This window comes from Magallana gigas, chromosome 6 (assembly GCF_963853765.1).
Source record: "Magallana gigas chromosome 6, xbMagGiga1.1, whole genome shotgun sequence".
Classification (NCBI taxonomy): Eukaryota; Metazoa; Mollusca; class Bivalvia; order Ostreida; family Ostreidae; genus Magallana; species Magallana gigas.
Genome location: NC_088858.1, coordinates 38,281,951 through 38,301,616, shown reverse-complemented (window position 1 = coordinate 38,301,616; position 19,666 = coordinate 38,281,951). Strand labels below are relative to the sequence as shown.

The window sequence follows — 19,666 nt, the reverse complement described above, 5'->3', positions numbered from 1 at the left end:
ACTTATTCTTTCTTGGACGTCTACATCGGTACAATGTGGCAACTATCCTATATGTACATGTATATTGAACCCCTTTATAGGCACTTGACATTCCATTGACATCATTTCTCTTGGGTTGTCCGATAACGTAAAGTAAATTCACTTTGAATTATTTTTCTAACTGTTTCAATGCTCTTTTTTTTATTAAGAGAATAACAATTTATACAATTATTTATTATTTTTCCTCAGAGAGAGAGAGAGAGAGAGAGAGAGAGAGAGGAGAGAATGTATTCCAGTTATGGTGTAGTTTAGTTCATCTGACCATCACAGGTGGATGACTTTTGATGTATCCTATTTCAGTTTACATCTCTATGATTGATGTCGTGACTTCACTAATATGTTTACTGTACCATCAATCCTGCCCTGACCCAAACATTTACGGAGAGAAACATCGGTAGGTAATCACTGATACTGAGACCTCTCTCTCTTATGTCTCTCTCTCTCTCAGAAATTTATTTTATTTTTTTAAATTCCGGATTATCTCTCTTTCCCTTGCTCCCTCTCCGTCTCTCTCTTTCTCTCTCATTTGCACTCTACGTGTATACCCCTCTGTCTCTCTGTCTCTCTCTCTCTCTGCATTTACAACAAGATGTTATCAAGAAGGGTTGATTTGAATTTCTGAATCTGAAATGAAAACTTTCGCTATTTAACGTTAACTCTACGTAATTCATTGCTTTGGAAAGGTCAATAAGTTTCCGATTTTAAAATATACTGCAAGCTGCGATAAGGTTAAAAGCGATATATTTTTTTACCTGTTCATGTCTCAAATTTGTTGAAATTTTTTTAAAGCACTTTAGGAAATTTTAATTTTGTGAGATATATATTCGGTTTTTGTGCTTACGTTTGTCTATGCAGGCTTAATATTTATTTCAAACAATTAATAAGATGTTTAGAAGTAGTTGAAAAATCAACCCAACATAGGTTGAAAGTATTGTGACTCATATTTGAAGACGTTATTTGTAATGCTTACCTTTATAACATCTCACGGTGTTTTCTCGTTCATGCGTTAAAGGTAAACCTACAGTAGGTGATGAATAATAAACAGGTCAAATAGCATGTTCATGTACCTGGGTTTATATGTCAACATAAAGGTATTGTATACAGTAAATTTATAACATATTTTTCTCTTTTAAGATACCAAGATCCAGTCAGTTTTCATACGATTTTTTGCATTAAAAAAACGCTCGATTACTGATAAAACGCAATGAAGATGAAATTTGACAGTTCAATTCATGTATTAGATATGCTTAAAGAGTATGATTTCTATAGCAAATACTTGTGAAATTTAATAAGTACTGCAACCACTGTATAACACTTGTAGTACAAGCTGGAGGAATGTGAATCTCTACCACTCTATGTTATGCTATACATACTGAGTCACGAAGCCGATGATTGTCATTAATCTAATTCATTCTTCAATTTGTTGCAAAGAGAAGAGAGCACAATGGGATCGTACGGTGTATGTTTGTATGGCTAAATAAAGTGTACATAATAATTAGATCACAAAAAAACATGCTTATTAGACTAAATCTTTGCTTCTTTGGAAACGTTTTTTTTTTAATTGAATTTTGTAACTGCAAAGTCAAGTTTTTTTTTATTACCCTTCGATCTGTTTACAGCGATGTATATCCTAGGGATAAGTGCACATTATGTAACTATATTTACATTATCCAGTGTCTTTGCCTGTGACAACACTACGTATTGATTTTGTACTATATAACCCATAATTCAAATGACGCCAAATTGAGGCGCCAGCGGGGTTTGCTTTTTTATATTTGAATATTTAATCGTACGATGGCCTTAAATTATATAAATATAAGTAATAAGGAATCATTCTTTGAATATTATGAGGTGATAATTTCGGTCGGGGCGTGATCAAATCAATCATAAAGCCCTTCGGGCTTTATTGGATTTGATCACGCCCAGACCAAAATTATCACCTCATAATACTCAAAGAATGATTCCTTATTCCTTATTTCTTATACCTAATAACTGTTACCAGAAGCGATGTTTACAATTGATTGGTCAATGACTCTCTCTCTCTCTCTCTCATATCGTTATTTTTGAAAAAATTAAAAGTCCACTGTTGAACACTTTAGGTAAACTACCTACTGAGATTCAAGGACCCGTGGAAGACTCAATATAAAATGTTAGGTTCACGAAGAAGTCAAACATAAAGGTTATATAAACGGGCTTCACTGGACGCTCATTTCTATACAACTGACAAATGGCGGCAGAATGTATTTGATTTCAACAATCAAAGTTTCTTAGTTAAAGAAATTAATGGTTCACCTCGGTCGTAAGTCGAGGTGTCTTGTGTGTATGTTATAAAGCTTAAATCAAATTATTAGACCCTGGCCAAAGTAAGTAGGGATTCGTTTGTATAAAATTCGGAAGTAAAACCAATATTGAAGCGTGTCAATGAATTTGATGAACTACTGTCTTCTTGCTAGGATATGAAAAGCACGAACGAAGATTAATGACCTATACCAAGGTAGCATAATGGCCAGTGATGACAGGAATGAGGAAAAGGCAAAATATGGCTGTCTGATTTTTCGGCCGAGGTTAGTGGCTTAATATCACAAAAAATTAAATCTGAACTCGTGGCAAAAATCTAATGTTTACTGTAACTATTATGAGAGTGACAAAATTATTAAAATATAAAGTATATTGAATAGAGCTTCTAAAGATATGGATCACAATGATATTTAAAAACTAACAATACCTGTACTGTATACCTTAATTTCATTATGATTTATGGATCTATTTACAGTTGTCTGCAGTTCTTTAATTCTATACGATGGCATGTATTCTGGCATTGTGCCTTCTCCTTCTGCGAGGGTTTCATTGTCAATGGCGTCATCAACATCATCATCGTCACTTTGGAAAAACGGTACGAGCTTACGAGCCAGAAGTCGGGCATGATAGCCTCAGCTAACGACTTTGGAGCTGCTGCTTTACTGATACTTGTGGGGTACCTTGGGACTTATGCAAACAAACCTCGTCTGATGGCAGCAGGCATGTTTTTGATGTCTTTGGGGTGTCTTGTATTCTCACTGCCGCAGTTTATTGGAGATGAATACACTTACAGCATATCAAGTGAGTATGATCCGCAATTTAGTGTATGTTTTGATTGCATCACCAAGAAGCAGGAAATAAAATACTATTTGCACAATGTTTATATCTACGTACGTTATGCATTTATTCAACCCAATATTGAAAAAGAAGACTATACTATAGTATGAGCAACGATAATAAAAATAATACCGGTCTAAATTTATTTTCTTAAAGTAGAAGACTTAAAAACATTAAGCTTATTCCTTGTTCATCTTTAGGTACAACGGCCAATTCATCGGCGAATGTTTGCTCTGCATCCAACTCTAGTACTGGATCTTGTTCAGAAACGAGTCCAAAAAAGAACTACGAGGGTTACTATTCTATGCTCCTGCTTGGGAACGCTCTTATTGGTATAGGGGCAGTGCCGTCATTTACGTTAGGTCTGACGTACATTGAGGAAAACAGTAAAGTCAGGAGCTCGCCATTCTACTTTGGTAATCTCAACTGTAACTGATCATTTTAAATAAATAAAACACACTCTCTCTCTCTCTCTCTCTCTCTCTCTCTCGCTCTCTCTCTCTCTCCATACCTTGTAAAAGTAATCAAATCACTGCTATTTCTGCATTATGTACAAGATAATGCCCATAACAGCTGATTTATCTTATTTTGGATAGGATGCACGTTTTGCAGTGCGGCTGTCGGTGTAGCAGTGGGGTACATTGCAGGGGCACAGACTCTCTCCATATTTGTCGATGTTGATAAAATCGACACCAGCAAGTTAGATTTCTCAATAGATTCCATCCTTCATAAATTCTAAAAGCAATTTAAGTGTACTAAGTTGCAAGTTTTTTTTTTCAGTGTGTCGTTAACCCCATTTGACCCCCAGTGGGTAGGGGCATGGTGGATCGGCATCCTGGCTGGAATGGGGGGATTCCTCTTAGTTTTGTTACCAATAGTTGGGTACCCCAAGAGACTGCCAGGTAAAAAACTGTCACAGGATGAACCCGTGTCTTTCAACTGTGTGTTAACTGGAAGGGCTAAAATAGGGGCTGAATAATATACTGTCATTCCGTCACCTTTTTATCACCCTTCTGTTACATTTCTTACCGTTCGGTTACCTTTAAGTTGCCTTTCCGTTACCATTCAGTTACCTTTCAGTTGCCGTTCAGTTACTTATCAATTTCCGTATGGAAATAATGATTGTGCAGACTTTGATTCAACATTTTATACAGCGCACATGAGATTCACGATGCATTGCGCGATATTACTTTAAATCATTCCTTGTATATCGTTGCAATACATTTTTGAGTTTTCCCAACAAATACATATCTTTTTTTGAATAGCAACATACTATCAAAGAATACACATAATGATAACGGACATCTGATTTCACCCACTACACTTTAATACAGATAAACAATATTTTAAATGAAGTAATCAATGCAAAATATGCAAGGGTGAATTTCCTAATTAGAAAGTTTCATGCATAATGAAATGTTTATGTCTTGGAACACTTTTCAGAAAATCAGAGTTGAAAAAAGAAATAAATGCGTCGATAAAAATGGAAGATTTTTTAAATTGCAAAGGTCGTTTCCAAAATTGCAGATGATTTAAGGAAAATTGTAAAATGAAATAAAAATCTTTACGAGTAAAACATGATGGTCCAAATGAGAGTAACCTCTCTTATCAAAGGATAGACGCTTACTGTAGGTCGTGGCCATTCTTAGACTATATTGATCTCCTAAAAAAGAAGAGCTCTGTCGTAACTAAATAGTAGCTTATACTATAGAATATCAAATTTTAAATTTAAGGCAGATTTGATGGCTAGCCTCCTTAGGAAGGCTAGGTGGTCACGGTTTTTCTGCGAGCCTTCTGTGCATCTTTCTGGCCACCAAAGCTGCCGATTCTGGTCGCTCATGACACACGGCCTACAAAAACAGTCGGGGCACTCAAAATGTCCATTTGATGGTGGAATGATCGGACGATGTTCTGTTACGGGATATTCTTGGTCAGACTCATCCTCGGGGTCCCAGTTCCAGTCATTATAGGCAAATAAGACATATTCCGCCAATTTCCTTGATGAGCATGCTTTTATTCATTAAGGTTAAAATGACATAGATCAAAACGGAGACAAAAAATATCGTTTAAGAGAATTCATTTTAAATGAAAAAAAAAAAAATAAAATAAAAAAGAATTATTAAAAAGGCCAACCGTTCTGTAAATAATATTGACCGCAATAATATGGTTGAAACAATCGTCACAAATATGGCAAATAAACATTGTAGCACTTCACATGGTCACAGAAGTTCAATCATAGCTTTAATGAAACGGACCTACAGAGTCACAATCAAAACTTGCTACGTCCTACGATTTCCAGGGAAAAGATAAACCTTTTCTAGTGTTAACTCTTCGAATTGCTTTTAGAAATAAGGAATTGTTCTTTGAGTATTATGAGGTAATAATTTCGGTCGGGGCGTGGTCAAATCCAAAAAAGCCCTAAGGGCTTTATGGTAGATTTGTCCACGCTCCGACCGAAATTATAACCTCATAAAATTCAAAGAATGATTCCTTATTACTTATATTTATATTATTTCCAATTTGTACACTTTAAAACAACATTATTTTAAAACCATTATTCTTTATTATGTAGCACATGCTCTGTCTGTATTACTACGCGGTGCGGCCAATACCGTTTTTTCGGTTAAGCTATAAGACACGCCCATTTTGTGTCACTCATGTTTTATGAAGTTATTGGGTTTTGGGGTTTAAAACTGATTCGTAATGTTATCACAGACAAAGACAGTTGAAAATGTAAATACTTGCATATAAAGCTCACTCCGTTTACTATATTGATACCATAAAATTATTAGGTGACACTTTCACCAGAATGATTTCTATTTAAAAAAAAATACAGGTTATGATGAATTGCAGAAGGAGAAGATTTCAGAAGCTCAGAATAATTCACAGAAAATATACAAGGAAGAAGAAAATTTTGGCAAAAGCATAAAACATCTCCCCAGATCCCTTTGGCTTTTGGTACGTCAGAAAACGTTTCTTTACCTCGCTAACTAGTATTTAAAGAGTGTAGAGATAAGGCAAAACAACCCAATGATAAAATGAACTTTATTATTGTGTAATTGCAGGCAAAAAACCCGGCTTTTGTTTTCATTATTCTTGGCGGAACAGTGGAAATCTTTATCATCGGAGGACTAGCAACGTTTGGTGCCAAACTGTTTCAGGAATTTTTTAACATTGACATATATGAAGCGGGAAACTTGATGGGTAAGTAAAAACTTTCTTTTTTAGATTTTGTATACAAAATCAAACATTGATGCTTTTGACTGCACAAAAATATTATATAATCAAATTTAAAAAAGCACATACTTTTGGGTTAGTGAAAGGAAAAGCATGTAATATGAAGTTAAACCAAGAATTATATGCATAATGAACTTGCGGATGGCAGATAAAAAGGAAGATTTTACCTCGTGTACAGGTTTTATCACGGTTCCCGGGTCGGCAGGAGGAATGCTGTTCGGGGGTTACATAGTGAAAAAGTTCAACCTGAAATGTCGAGGTATTATTCGCTTCAGCTGCGCATGCCTGTTCCTATGCATGTGTCTTGGTCCATCGTTTCTCGCCAGTTGTCCCAGTCAACCAATAGCTGGAGTATCAACGTCTTATCCAACCACTAGGTTTAGTACATTGGTCATCTATAACTTGTTTTTATTTTGTACCTAACAGCGTGAAATAATATAAAGTAATATCTTGCATAAATTTATATTTCAACAATATTTACCTTTTTTTATTCGGAATTATGAAAGAAGCTCCATGAGGTTTTTTTTTCATTTTTTCAATTAGTCATCACATATGAACCACCCTTCTCTCCACTGAACGGCCAGTTTTGAACACAAGTTTTAAAGATCTGCATGTATAATCAATAAATGCACTAAGACTAAATCACACTTTGTTAAGTTTATGGAAATCACCTGATTTTACTTACATACAACCCCCCAACCAACCAAACAAACAAAACAAAACAAAACTTAACAAAACAACACCCCCCCCCCTCGTCCGAAACCAAAACAACAATTAAAAAAATAAACAAAGAAACCCCCCTAGAACACTGTTTAGCCTGCTCATAATCTTCAAAATTAATTAAATATACATTTTTTTTTATTGAATTTTCCTAAATATAGATAATTTAACTTGTCACACCACCTGAACAGAAACAGTGAGTGTAAGGTCAACAAGAAGTCAATGCAAATGCACCAATCAAAGTGCCTAAGATCTTTATTGCATGCATATAGGACATTATCTTACGTGCATTTTTTTACTGCAGGGAGTCGTCTTTCATATCCTCCTGTAACTCGGACTGTGACTGCAGCACGGCGGGGTACGAGCCTGTCTGTGATCAAAACCAGATAGTCTACTTCTCCCCGTGTCACGCCGGATGTTCCGGTGTCAGCGACGTCAATGGAACCAAGGTATTGGTCCAATTTTCAATGGGCAGTTGTGTAGTTGCTACATTTATTTTTATTTTAACAGTTTAAGGAGAAGAACTCGTAAGTTATTTGAACTTGTTTCTAATCCTTTTGTATATGATGTATACAATAAAATAACGGTATGTTAAATTCAAGGTATTGGTATCACCACAACGGGACTGTAAATGAATTTTACCTTTACTCCCGATAATTTTAATATGCGATTAACTGATTGTACAATGGTTTGTTGAAACAAATTTTCGGGATATCGTTTAAAAAAAATGAATTTTAAGTATGAACTGACGAAGAAACACGACGAGAAATATTTGTTTAAGAACACACGTCAAATCTGATCACGGCGTATGCGCACAAGTAAACGTCATCGCACGTTTTAGAATGATATATTATTGTTTGATTTAATGAAGCTTACTCAACCATTTTGATATTTAATTTTGAAAAAATAACCGTTAAATCAAATCTATCGTATCTCTTAAAAAACACTTTATGTTTAGTTGAAGATGCGCGCTAAACGGCATTGTAGCAACCTCATGATACAATATCCTTTAATGATTAAAATTTGCATAACTTGTCAGAATCATGACCATCAATGATATAATTTTATTATTATTGAAATACCTAGCTGTTCATTATTGATACAATTTTAAAGTCATATTATTAAGGGTCAAAAGTCACTTCCACTAATGATCTAAAAAAAGAAATGCAAAATAAGAGCATCTTAATTATTGATGATATAAATTTCATAGCATTAGTTGATGGAATTCAACCATTAATGATGGAATTATATATGAAATGGTACTGTTGTTTATGCCCATCTGTCTATTTCTGATCTGGCTATAATTAGTATCAGATAGATTGTTCAATCAGTAATAATTTTCTCTTTTAGTTCTTTTCGTGAAAAAATTAATCTGTTAAGCAGAAACTTATAAGAACCATAACTTTTTACATGTCTGAATACCCAGCTTATAGGCTATATCGTAAATTAAATAAAAGTGATTTGGCAATGAAGAATATAAATATTTGATAAAAAATAATGATACATAGTGCAAATTTTTCAGACTAGGGGTGTACAAAAATGTGAAAGCGAAAGAAAAAAACCCTCTTAAAAGATTGTTCTTAGATATTTATAAGTTCATTTAACCCTTTTTCCAGATTTGGCTCGTTTTGTCCCATTACCTTTTTTTTAAAATAAGCATATGGGAAAATTGATCTGAAATATCCATAAATGAGTATCCAGAACAGACTGATCAATAAAGTAAGGACAATGTCGAAAACTAAAACTAAAAATAATCCTTTTTATTTACGTCTTTCTTGACATTATACATAAACTATCTAGAATAGGTCCCAATTACTCTGAATAGGAACAGCGTACGCAGGCAAACTTTCGTATCTACGGATTTCTCCGTTTTTCCTGATTACGATAAAGAGCACTCGGTGGATGAGATGCTCACTCTTCCATGGCACTTGATTCTACCTCTAATTTTTTTTTAGAGGTTCGTCTATGCTGTTTTATATTTTTCCTTTGGACTTTTGATTTTGAACCGTGTTCGTTATACCACATGTCATTATAAGCAAGTGCCTATTAGATTAAACCTTGTATTAATAAAAAGAATTGGAAAATTAAGTTGAAACAGATTGAATAATCTATTTAAACTCTTCTCATCTACATGTAACAGAAAAAAATTGACAAAATGGCATACCAAAATGTAGTTTATCAAAGCAGTGCAATTTTTTTTATACATAATTGTATCATAATTGCCGAAGGTAATCATTCTTGGCCAACGATGTATTTATTTTTAATTAATTGATAATATATCTAATATACGCTTCTTAGTCAAATGAGAAAGACAAAGAGGCATGCAAATATTATGACATGTCCAAAATTTGGTCAAAACAGTACCATTTCATAATAATTTTTTCATTAACTGTTGAAGTCCATCCACTTATGCCATAAAATTCGATCATTCATAGTTAACGGTATCGATGTACAAGTGAAGTTTTTGCTTTTTTCATTTCCCATCATTAGTGGATGAGAATTTTGATCATTAATGAAATTATAATTTTGAAATTGTATCATTAATGGACGGCTAGGTTGTTCGTTAATGATAAAATTACAGTCGAACACTCTTACACTCATATCTCGAATACAATGGATATGTCCCAACCACTTATTTTTAAAGTATTTTACACTAAATGTCTCGGTTACTCGGATATCTCGAAGTTTATATACAGTCCAGTTTAGTTCTACATAACGAAGTTTGACAGTATATCATTAATGGTCAGGCCTCGCCATCACCAACATTTTTTAATCACTCAGCCTTGTCCTCAACTCAAATTCTTAGAGGAAAAGGGCATAAAGAGGTAAAAACTCAGACATGAGACTGAGCATTGACTTCAGGAAAGCTGGTGACGGGGGGTGGGGGGGGGGGGGTGGGGTGGGGGTAGGATTCTTACCACTAATGCAACTTTATATATATCATCACTGGATACTCAGAAGTTGCTACATACCATACTTTACAGCATGTTTATGACCAAGAGCGTGTTTAATGGCTTTAAGAGAGCTGGATGATCGTGGCAATTTTTGTTAATCTCCTAATAGTTTATAACTAAACAAAATATATTTAAACAATACAAATCAGATCTGATGGTTTTGTCGACCACCCAGTCTCCTTACAGCGAAAAATTTTAAAAATGCCTTGTATTGCATACAAACACACAATAAAATAAATATAGATTTAACTATTGAATGCTTATTTGTGGATATAGTCGGTCCCATAACACACCAGGCTGTGCAGAAAAAAAACCTGTCATACCGCACGTTTTTAAGTCATGTTAAATTTGCCTGCAAAACCTGGTTTTATTATAGGTCGATGATAACAAAAAAAAAGCATTCAATGGTTTTCAGCAATTCCTTTGATGATTCAGTCATATGTTTAAACCGACGAGTGCAAGTTGTCCTGAAAACTGTAAATGTACAGGTGTGTCATACTTAATATTAGTACATATAAACGATTAAACACTTACATGTTGTGATCGGATATAACATTTACGAAAAGATTCTTTGAAATCCAATTGTGATCTGACGATTCTCTTTGCCGTCGCCATTTGAACTCATGGTTCAAAAGTAGTTTAGCAGACGGGTTTATTGAACGTCAAGGCAGTGCCACCAAAAGTTTTTAAATGGATTGTAAAGTATCATTTCTGAAGCATGATTTTGTTGTTCTATGAAGGATATATGCTCCTAATCACTTCATGAGATTTTTTTTAGTATTTTTTATTTATAAAAAAAAGAAGGAAACCTGTTTTGGTTTTAAACACCCGTTCCTGGTGGATATTGCGAAAATTTGAACTTTTTAAAATAATATATCATATTTAAGACCATTATTGAAAAAGTCCATGTCCACTTTTAATATTGATGCATTTTACCTGTCAGTTGAGGTATTTACCTTTAAAAATAAATTAATAATGGAAAACAATTATTATTGAAAAATAACGATGCCCCTTTGTGTTAAATTGAATAATCTGAAAAAAAAACTATATAAGATATGAGTTAAATTTGGCCCCCATAATTCGCCATTTTTAAAAGTGTTTCGGGTACAATAAAAAGGTATGTTATATTTTAGAAGAGTTGATGTAGAATATATTTCTCACCTATTATTTGATTTTTTTGCACTCACTGGCAGTATATGACGTCAAAAGTGACGCTATTTCTATAATTCAATCAAATTCAGTCAAAAATTGACATTTTCTTATCTTTTTATAAATGGGAAATGTAGAGCGCAGGCTAGAACAAGGACAATTTTTTTGTCACTTATAAGCCTTGACTAAATACATCTCTGATTAAAATATGTTGTTTGTTCAAGCATGCGCTCTGTGTTTTCTGTAAGAAAAACTGCTTGAAAACAATCTGTTTTATGCTGAAAATGCAAAAATGGCGGGGAAAGGTTGTATTTACGATGTCATATTTCAAAATTGTGGGCAGCTGAATCAAAATGAACACTATGTAAAAACATCACATATATATCTGTACAAAGAAAACAAAGAATTACAGTAAAATGATGATGTTCATTTTAGGGGGCCATTTTTGGCCCATATCATATATACAAACGGAATTGAAATTTAATAGGAACGTTAATTCTGATTGGATTTGAATAAAACTTCATGTACCATAGGATTTAAAAATCCGGTGGGGAAACTTAAACTTCTTTTAGAAATCTGCGTCTTTGAATTTAACTCCTGGAGGAAATCATTTTATCCTGTAGGATTCCAGGAAGATTTTCTATAAATTCAGCAAAATGCAGTTTGACAGTTATCTATTTTATACTAGTTGGATAATGTAGAATTATCCTCGTGTACGCAGCAATTTAACCCACATCCAGTCAAATCGTGTGAATAATTTGGTATCACTTGGTATTAATTCCTTGTATGTATCATTTGTTTTAGATGTATGAAGGTTGTTCCTGTATTAACCGCACGGCCTTGTCGATGACCCTGACAAGCGGCACGTGTTCGGACAGATGTTCTTGGTTTTATGTCTTCTGTGTGCTGTTGTTTTTGATGATGTTTCTGACGTTTTCCACAATGTCGCCTACACTGACCGCCATGTTTAGGTATGCATCATTCTGCTTTTAAAGTCATCAACTTTAAGACAGCTGAATGGTTGGAGATGTTTTTCTGACTATATGAATCTCCTTGCGATGAAGAGCTTTGTTACAAGTATAAGAAAAAAAAATCAAATTTTTAACCTAATATAGTCTGTTTATTTCCTTATTAGAAAATGTAGTTTGTTTAAAAAGTAATCTTTAATAATTAAACGCTGATCTGGTATATTTCCGTTTATCCAACATTCTTTTTTAGAGAGAAGTTGACAAAGCAATATTTATAGAGGTATATCAGTACACTTTACGTTAACCGAACATACAGCGACCTATATTTTCGAAATGGGAGGGCCACTATTACCCCCGATTATGCAATTATCATATGTTAAAGCAATATGAGCTGTATTTTTTAGAAATTTATTTTGCTGCAATAACCTGCTAGTTTGATAAGTCTGCATGTAACTTAAACTTTTATGATATTTAAGATTTTTAAAAATCATTAATTTTTGTGAAAAGGAAGATTTTTCCTCTTAGGAACATATAGTAGATCAATTTTTGTACAGGACGACAGTAATTCAGTTTTGCTTTAATTAAACATTCTTAAAGGCTTTCCCCACCAAAATATGGCTAACAGAAATTTTTAAGACCATTATATTTTTTGTCATGTTAGAAAAAAAATAACATTTTTGTAAAAAAAAAAATATCAGCATGAAAATGCAGCTTATATTGCTTTAATATTTGGGTCTTGTACATATGACATCAAAAGAATGTTGAGGAGTAAAGACCAGTGCAAAGTTTTATGAATGTGCCAAATTTTCTATCCCACAGGGGTGTAATTCATACCCGGAAGAAATATTCTAGGTAATGGGTAAGCCCACCCGTTCACACAATAGCATGTATTTGTTTTTGTTGAGAGGAAGACAAGACCTCTCTTTTACAACCAGCTCTGTATCCATTATCCGTGTCAATCTTATAGGTGCATACCCCCTCAACAGAGGTCACTGGGAATTGGAATCCAGCTGACATTTGGAAGATTGCTAGGTAAATAAACGTATTATATGTCTAACAATTATATGCCATTTAGAAGATCTGTTGATTGAGTGGATAACACAAATATTCTAAAAAAAAAAGTCCATGCCAACAAAAGACAAATGAAACTTAGGAACATCATTTGATTCTTGAAAGTGCCCTTGATTTAAATTAAATAACAGTGTAAACGTCTCTAAATATCTGAAAAAATATCTTTGACACATATATAAATTGTGCTTTATAGCTCACTGAGACGAAAGCTCAAGTGAATTTTTCGGATCAAATCTGTGTGTCTGTCTGTTCATAAACGTTTTACATTTTTGAATTCTTCTCCAGAACCACTGGGTCAATTTCAACTAAACTTGGCACAAAGAGTTATCGGGTAAAGGGGATTCAAGTTTATCTAAATAAAAGAGCACATCCTTTTTCAAAGGAAGTTAATTAATAAATTATAAAACTTTGTTGGTATTTTCAAAATCTTCTCAAAAACCAATTGGCCAGAAAAGCTGAAACTTGCACTGAAACATCATCACTTAGTGTAGATTCAAGCCACAATTGGGGACCTGGAGGAGTCAAAGTCTTAACAATGTTTTTTTCTTCAAAAATTAAATTAGCCAGAAAACATGTAATTTGTATGGAAGCATCCTTTCATATGGTAGATTCAATTAATTATAATCCCTGAGGGTATGGTTGGGCCAAGGGGTCGCATTTTAAAATAGGAATGTATTGAAAAAAAAATCAACAAGCTAGAACACGTAGAACTTGTGTGAAAGCATCCTTAGGAAGTTTAGATTAAAGTTTGCTCAAATCATGATCCCCAGGGGTGTTGTTGGCCACAACTGGGCGGGGAAGGGGGAGGTGCATTTTTACGTAGAAAAAAAAAATATTCTCAAAAGCTCAAATGTTACAATCTATTATATTAGTTACATTCAAGTTTTGACATCTAATTTTCAATTGTTTAGACTGTGATTGACCTTAGAACCATTCTTGAGTCATACAGGGAGTTCAAAGTTTAATGAAGGTTTATATTGATATGAACAGCTGTTGAAGATGCCTTGAAAACTGCAATAATCAATATGTGATATGACAATGAAATCACCAAGCTACAAAAGGGTTCTATGCAAAATTTAAACAAGATCTATTTTGATGTATCGTCAAGATAGTGTGTATATGTCCCTATAAACTGGTTTTATTACAGCAATTGTTGCTCGGTGAGCAATGTGGCCCATGAGCTTTTTGTTGAAACTCAGTTTGAATTTCAGCTTCAACATCTGAAAAAAGTTTGAAATTTAAAGCAATATGAGCTGCAATTTTCATGATGAAATTTTGTTTAACGAAAATGTTATTTTCTACAAAAATGACAAATAATATAATGTTTTTTAATTTCTATTCGCCAATTTTTTGTGAAAAAGACCGTAAAGAAACCTTAATTGGAGCAAAATTGAATTATTGTCGTGTTGTACAAAAATTGATTTGCTGTATGTTTCTTAGAAGAGAAATCTTTCCTCTGACAAAAATTAATAATTTTAAGAAAGTTTAAGATATATGCAGACTTATCACACTAGCAGGTTTTTGCTGCAAAATAGAATTCTAAAACATACAGCTCATATTGCTTTAAGAAAAGACATACTTTGCCAAAAATTTAATTGGGTAACAGTGAATTACCATGGAGTTGGACCCCACTTTTTCGGGACCATGTAAAAAAGTGAAGTGAAAATAAGGCAATGAACAGTGAAATTGAAGTTATAGGTATTAAAGGTATATTACAAGCCTCCCTCCACCCTCCACCCACGGTAAAGGATTTTCATGATTTTGGGAATTTTTTTTTTTTTTATACTTTTGCTTGTCAAAATGTTTTGGATGAGTCCCTCCCCGCACTTTCACAATGCTATGTGCCAGTATTCTTGTCATTTACAAAGTCACTGTTCCCTTTCTTAAAAACCATAATATTAGCCTTTATTTAACAATTACGTTTAGAACGAACAAAGGCAAACATTCATAAGTATTTAATGGTTTCTTTTGTATAAAACAAAAAATTAACTATTTTTGTGACATACTCTCTGAACTTTCTTGTCACCATTCAAAATTTTGTTAAAAAAATTGCCCACAGGTAGGAGAAATATCATGAAAAATAAAAAGTGTTTTAAACTGTAAATGTTTCAAAAACAAATATTACATATTGAGCCATTTAAAATATTTTCTGCCTAATTGTTAAATATTTATGAGACATAAAATTCAAGCCAAGAAAAAAGACCCCCAATCCCCCCCCCCACCCCAATAAAAAACCTTAATTATATCAAATATATTCATAAATAGGTACCACACCAGGACCAATCTTTCTGGGCGCCATATTGGACAGTACCTGCTCAGTATGGCAGGAGAGCTGTGGTGCTAAAGGGAACTGTTGGATTTACGACAAATGGCCACTGGGTATTCGCCTGATGTTGTGGTGGATGGGCACCAAAGTAGTTGGGTTTATTCTTCTTCTTATCGCTTCCTTCGTCTACAATCCGGAGGTGGTTAAAGAAGAAGACGAAGTAGAAGTGAGGAATGAGAAAACGGAGAAATCAGCGATGGATAACCCTGTTTTTAGCATTCTTGATGAGAATAGTTACAATACAAAATTGTGATGGTAGTGTTATTTGAGATGTTGCTGACGACAAAAAAATGTTGATTAATTGAAATTAATTTTAGTGTCGACATATTAGAAATGTTAATGGATATACTACTCATGTATATAAAAAATCTCCTTTCACAAACACCGCACTGTACGAAAATATATTTTGAATGCATGTGTTCGTTACATTCGAAATTTTTAGGTCACGTGTCACTCAGGTGACCTAGTGCAATTGGTGTTCGTCCGTCGTGCGTTAACAATTTTACATTTTTAACTTCTTCTTAAATCTACAAGGCCAATTGTTACTATTTTTGGTATGAAGCATCTCTATGGTATGAAGAATCTAAATTGTTAAATTCATGACTCTACCACCCCTGTGGTGCCAGGGGTGGGGCCAAATATGCAATAAAAGCCAAATTTTCAAAAATCTTCTCTACTCCCAAATATAAGAGGAAAAGAATGAATGCATGGTTAAAATCCCCATGAAGCCCTCTACTAAAATTGTGAAATTCATGGCCCATGGGTCAGGGGTTCAGGCTCTAGCGTGGGGCCACTTGGGCCATAAAGTGAAAAAGTATTAAATCTTAGAAAATCTTCTTCTCTTCTCCCATATACATTTGAATTAAACTGAATGCATGGTTATGATGTCCAATGACTCCTCTACCTAAACTGTGAAATTCATGGCCCCTGGGTCAGGGGTTCAGGCTCTAAGGTGGTACCCCTTTGGTCATATTGTGAAAATGTATTAAATCTTAAAAAATCTTCTTCTCTTCTCACATATATATTTGAATTAAACTGAGTGCATGGTTATGATGCCCACTGACTCCTCTACCTAAATTATGAAATTCATGGCCCCTGAGTTTAGGCTCTAGGACGGGGCCTTTTTGTCCATATAGTGAAAATTTATTAAATCTTAGAAAATCTTCTTCTCTTCTCCCATATATATATAAATAAAACTGAGTGCTTGGATATGATGTCACTGACTCTTCTACCTAAATTGTGAAATTCATGACCCCTGGGTCAGGGGTTCAGGCTCTAGGACGGGGCCTTTTTGTTCATAAAGTGAAAATGTATTAAATCTTGGAAAATCTTCTTCTTTACTCCCACGAAAAACTGAATGCATGGTTATGATGTGCACAAACTCTACCTAAATTATGAAATTCATAACCCCTGGGTCAGGGGTTCAGGTCGTAGGTGTGGGGTAGGGCGATATGGCTATATTGTGTTAAAGCATATAATGTTTAAAAATCTTCCTCAGGCACAGAACACAGATTCTGTCATCTTTAATAATATTTAATGTCACCTGCGTGTAAGGCAAGGGTTATAGCTGGGGGGGGGGGGGGTTATGTATTTGTCTCATTTTTTTATTCTGCTCAGGAATTTCAATGAAAGAAATTAGTTAATTCATATGTTAAGAAAAGAAAACTAATGAAGCTGTAATCAATAAGATATTGTGATAGCATTTTAAAGAGTTCAGGGAAGAGGATTATAACAGTTAATGGAGTTAACCGTTATCTTCCCTTGCTTCTTCATAATTGAGTTATCTTCCTTGGCTTGTTCATATTTAGTAACTTAGTAATTAATCGTAAAATATAATTTAATTAAGAAGTTGTATGACCAAAATAGTTACGCAAGTATTCCTAATGGATGTTATTATAACATTGTCTCTACCGCTTTAATTGTTACGCTGGGGTGAATCAAATGTGTGGTATATTCAGACAAAACTCTATTTAAAGGAGAAACCTGTAGGTTAAATCTAATTTCAACTGTCTGGTTAGGTTCATGAAAAAGGATGTCTATTCAGATGAAAAAAAATGTACATGTAGGTCAAATTCTTTCGGAAGTTCATGAAAATGTGTGTCATCGTAATGGTATACTATATTGTGTATATATTATTACTTATTAGGTTAGTTACTGACTCACTACGGAAATATATTGGGTTGATCAATCTCATAGATGGCGAGGCGAAGCTAAAAAACGAGAATCAAATGATTTTTAAAGCATATTACTTTAGATGTGAATGTGTGTACATGTATGAATGGGTGGTGAAAAGGAAAAAAAATTCATTGTAAAACCTGTATATATCTTTAAATTGTTTATGAAAATACAATGAATAAATGTTAATAAAAAAAAAGAATCAAAAGACAATGGAATATCGTACCTTTCAACTTTCAAAAAGTTCTCTTTTTTAATGGATAAATTTAAAATAAGTTTTATGCCTACGCAAAAAACGCTTTTTGATGCTGCATATAAAAGAAAGCATATGCAGTCTTTTTACCATATCTAACTCCACCGAGCAGGAAGAAAAGTAGACATATACACTGAACAAACTAAACGAGGTTTAACAAAATAATTGTTGAAAGAAACATTGAAGGAACAAACGATGGCTACTCTTACGAAAGAAAAATTCAATTACGGATGTCTTAGTTTTTCGTCCAAGGTTACTTTATTAATAAATAAAACTGATTGAAATAATATCTAGATTTTTCAACTGCATACAAATATAAATTAAGTTATCATTAGAGATAATTCTTTAATGAACATATCATTTTAACTATTTAAATAAAAGTTAAAATTTTTGCTTATAATAATTTCCTATTCATGTCTATTTTTTGCATTTTTTTTGGTTGCATTTATAAATCTGCACCCCAGTTCAAATTTATTCTAAGCCCAATTTTGCCTAAAGAAAAGCACAGTTATGGACAAGAAATTGCCGATGTTACTATTAAGGATATGTGAACCTGACAAAAAGAAATCCACTGCGCAACTCGAGCTGCCGAAAATAGGTCGTGGAAGTCCCGCTACATAAATCAAAAGATTTTATCAATAAACATACCAATTGACTAAAATGTGTAATAATGAAGTTCAATTTTTAATAAATCGGAAATATTAACACAATGAATCTCATAAATATCGAATATTTTCATAAACGACATAGCCATTCCGAATTACGATAATGTTTTGACAGAACACTGAGTTGAAAGCAGACGATGACGAAATATCGCAAACATGGCTTTAAGTCGGCAGGAAATGCAACCAGATACTCTAAAGGAACAGCTGCACAATATCTGCGTTGGACCAGACCGAATAGACCCCCTGATCACGATTATTTCTGCAGTGATCACGGTAGGTATAATTATAATTTGACATCTTCCTTCCTTGGGAAACAAGAGATGTATATATTTATATTGTATGTGTACATGCATATCTATGAAAACACGAAGTACAACAGATATTAAAACTTGTTAATATTCTGATATTCAAATTCATTGAACCATGCCATCAGTAAGTCTTTCAAATCTATGATGTAGCTGCAAAATTGCAATTCTACGGAAAAATCGGACTGACGGATCGCACCCAAATTTCTCCGTAGAAATAGTTCTGCACCTAAATTGACTATGTCAAAATCCATCTGCATTTTAAGTACAGATTGTATATGTCAATTTATAAGTTAGAGAGAATGGTCAATAACAACACAGATGATAAAGAAAAAAAATCTGATTAAAATCAGATCCTTGATCCGCTCCGTAGCGACAATAGAAATCAAAGTACTGAAGTAATGACGGGAGTTGATTTAATCGATTATCATTTATTTTAAAATCAATTTATCTTGCATGGCAATTAGTTTCTAGTTTGTATTTGAATTACGCACTTTTTTATAACATGAATATTTAGACTTTTCCGACAAGAATTTCGAGAAACCCCATATGAGTCATGTTGTGTAATATTTAAAGATATATTCCAACTACTAGTATGTATTAGTTATCGAAACAATTCTAAAAATTGTATGGATCCAAGCACTATTGATATCGAACTCTAGTCTCGTT

The 19,666-nt window shown here is 33.6% G+C and overlaps 1 protein-coding gene across 1 annotated transcript; it reads left to right on the top strand.

Moving 5' to 3' along the window:
- The first annotated feature begins 1,049 nt into the window (after positions 1 to 1,049).
- On the top strand, positions 1,050 to 17,987 carry LOC105334178 (solute carrier organic anion transporter family member 4A1). The gene is made up of 13 exons (XM_034468113.2): positions 1,050 to 1,130; positions 2,493 to 2,603; positions 2,813 to 3,138; positions 3,375 to 3,590; positions 3,771 to 3,873; positions 3,955 to 4,076; positions 6,011 to 6,132; positions 6,240 to 6,378; positions 6,590 to 6,788; positions 7,436 to 7,580; positions 12,039 to 12,205; positions 13,170 to 13,234; positions 15,539 to 17,987. Exons 2-13 carry the CDS (start codon positions 2,542 to 2,544, stop codon positions 15,850 to 15,852), a joined length of 1,980 nt encoding a protein of 659 aa, XP_034324004.2. The 5' UTR covers positions 1,050 to 1,130; positions 2,493 to 2,541; the 3' UTR covers positions 15,853 to 17,987.
- Positions 17,988 to 19,666: the final 1,679 nt, after the last annotated feature.

Excerpts from the sequence above, each read along its gene's own strand:
- LOC105334178 (XM_034468113.2), top strand. The coding sequence starts at position 2,542 with ATGGCCAGTGATGACAGGAATGAGGAAAAGGCAAAATATGGCTGTCTG. Across the intron at positions 6,789-7,435 it reads ACGTCTTATCCAACCACTAG|GGAGTCGTCTTTCATATCCT; the intron begins GTTTAGTACATT and ends TTTTTACTGCAG. Across the intron at positions 12,206-13,169 it reads ACACTGACCGCCATGTTTAG|GTGCATACCCCCTCAACAGA; the intron begins GTATGCATCATT and ends TCAATCTTATAG.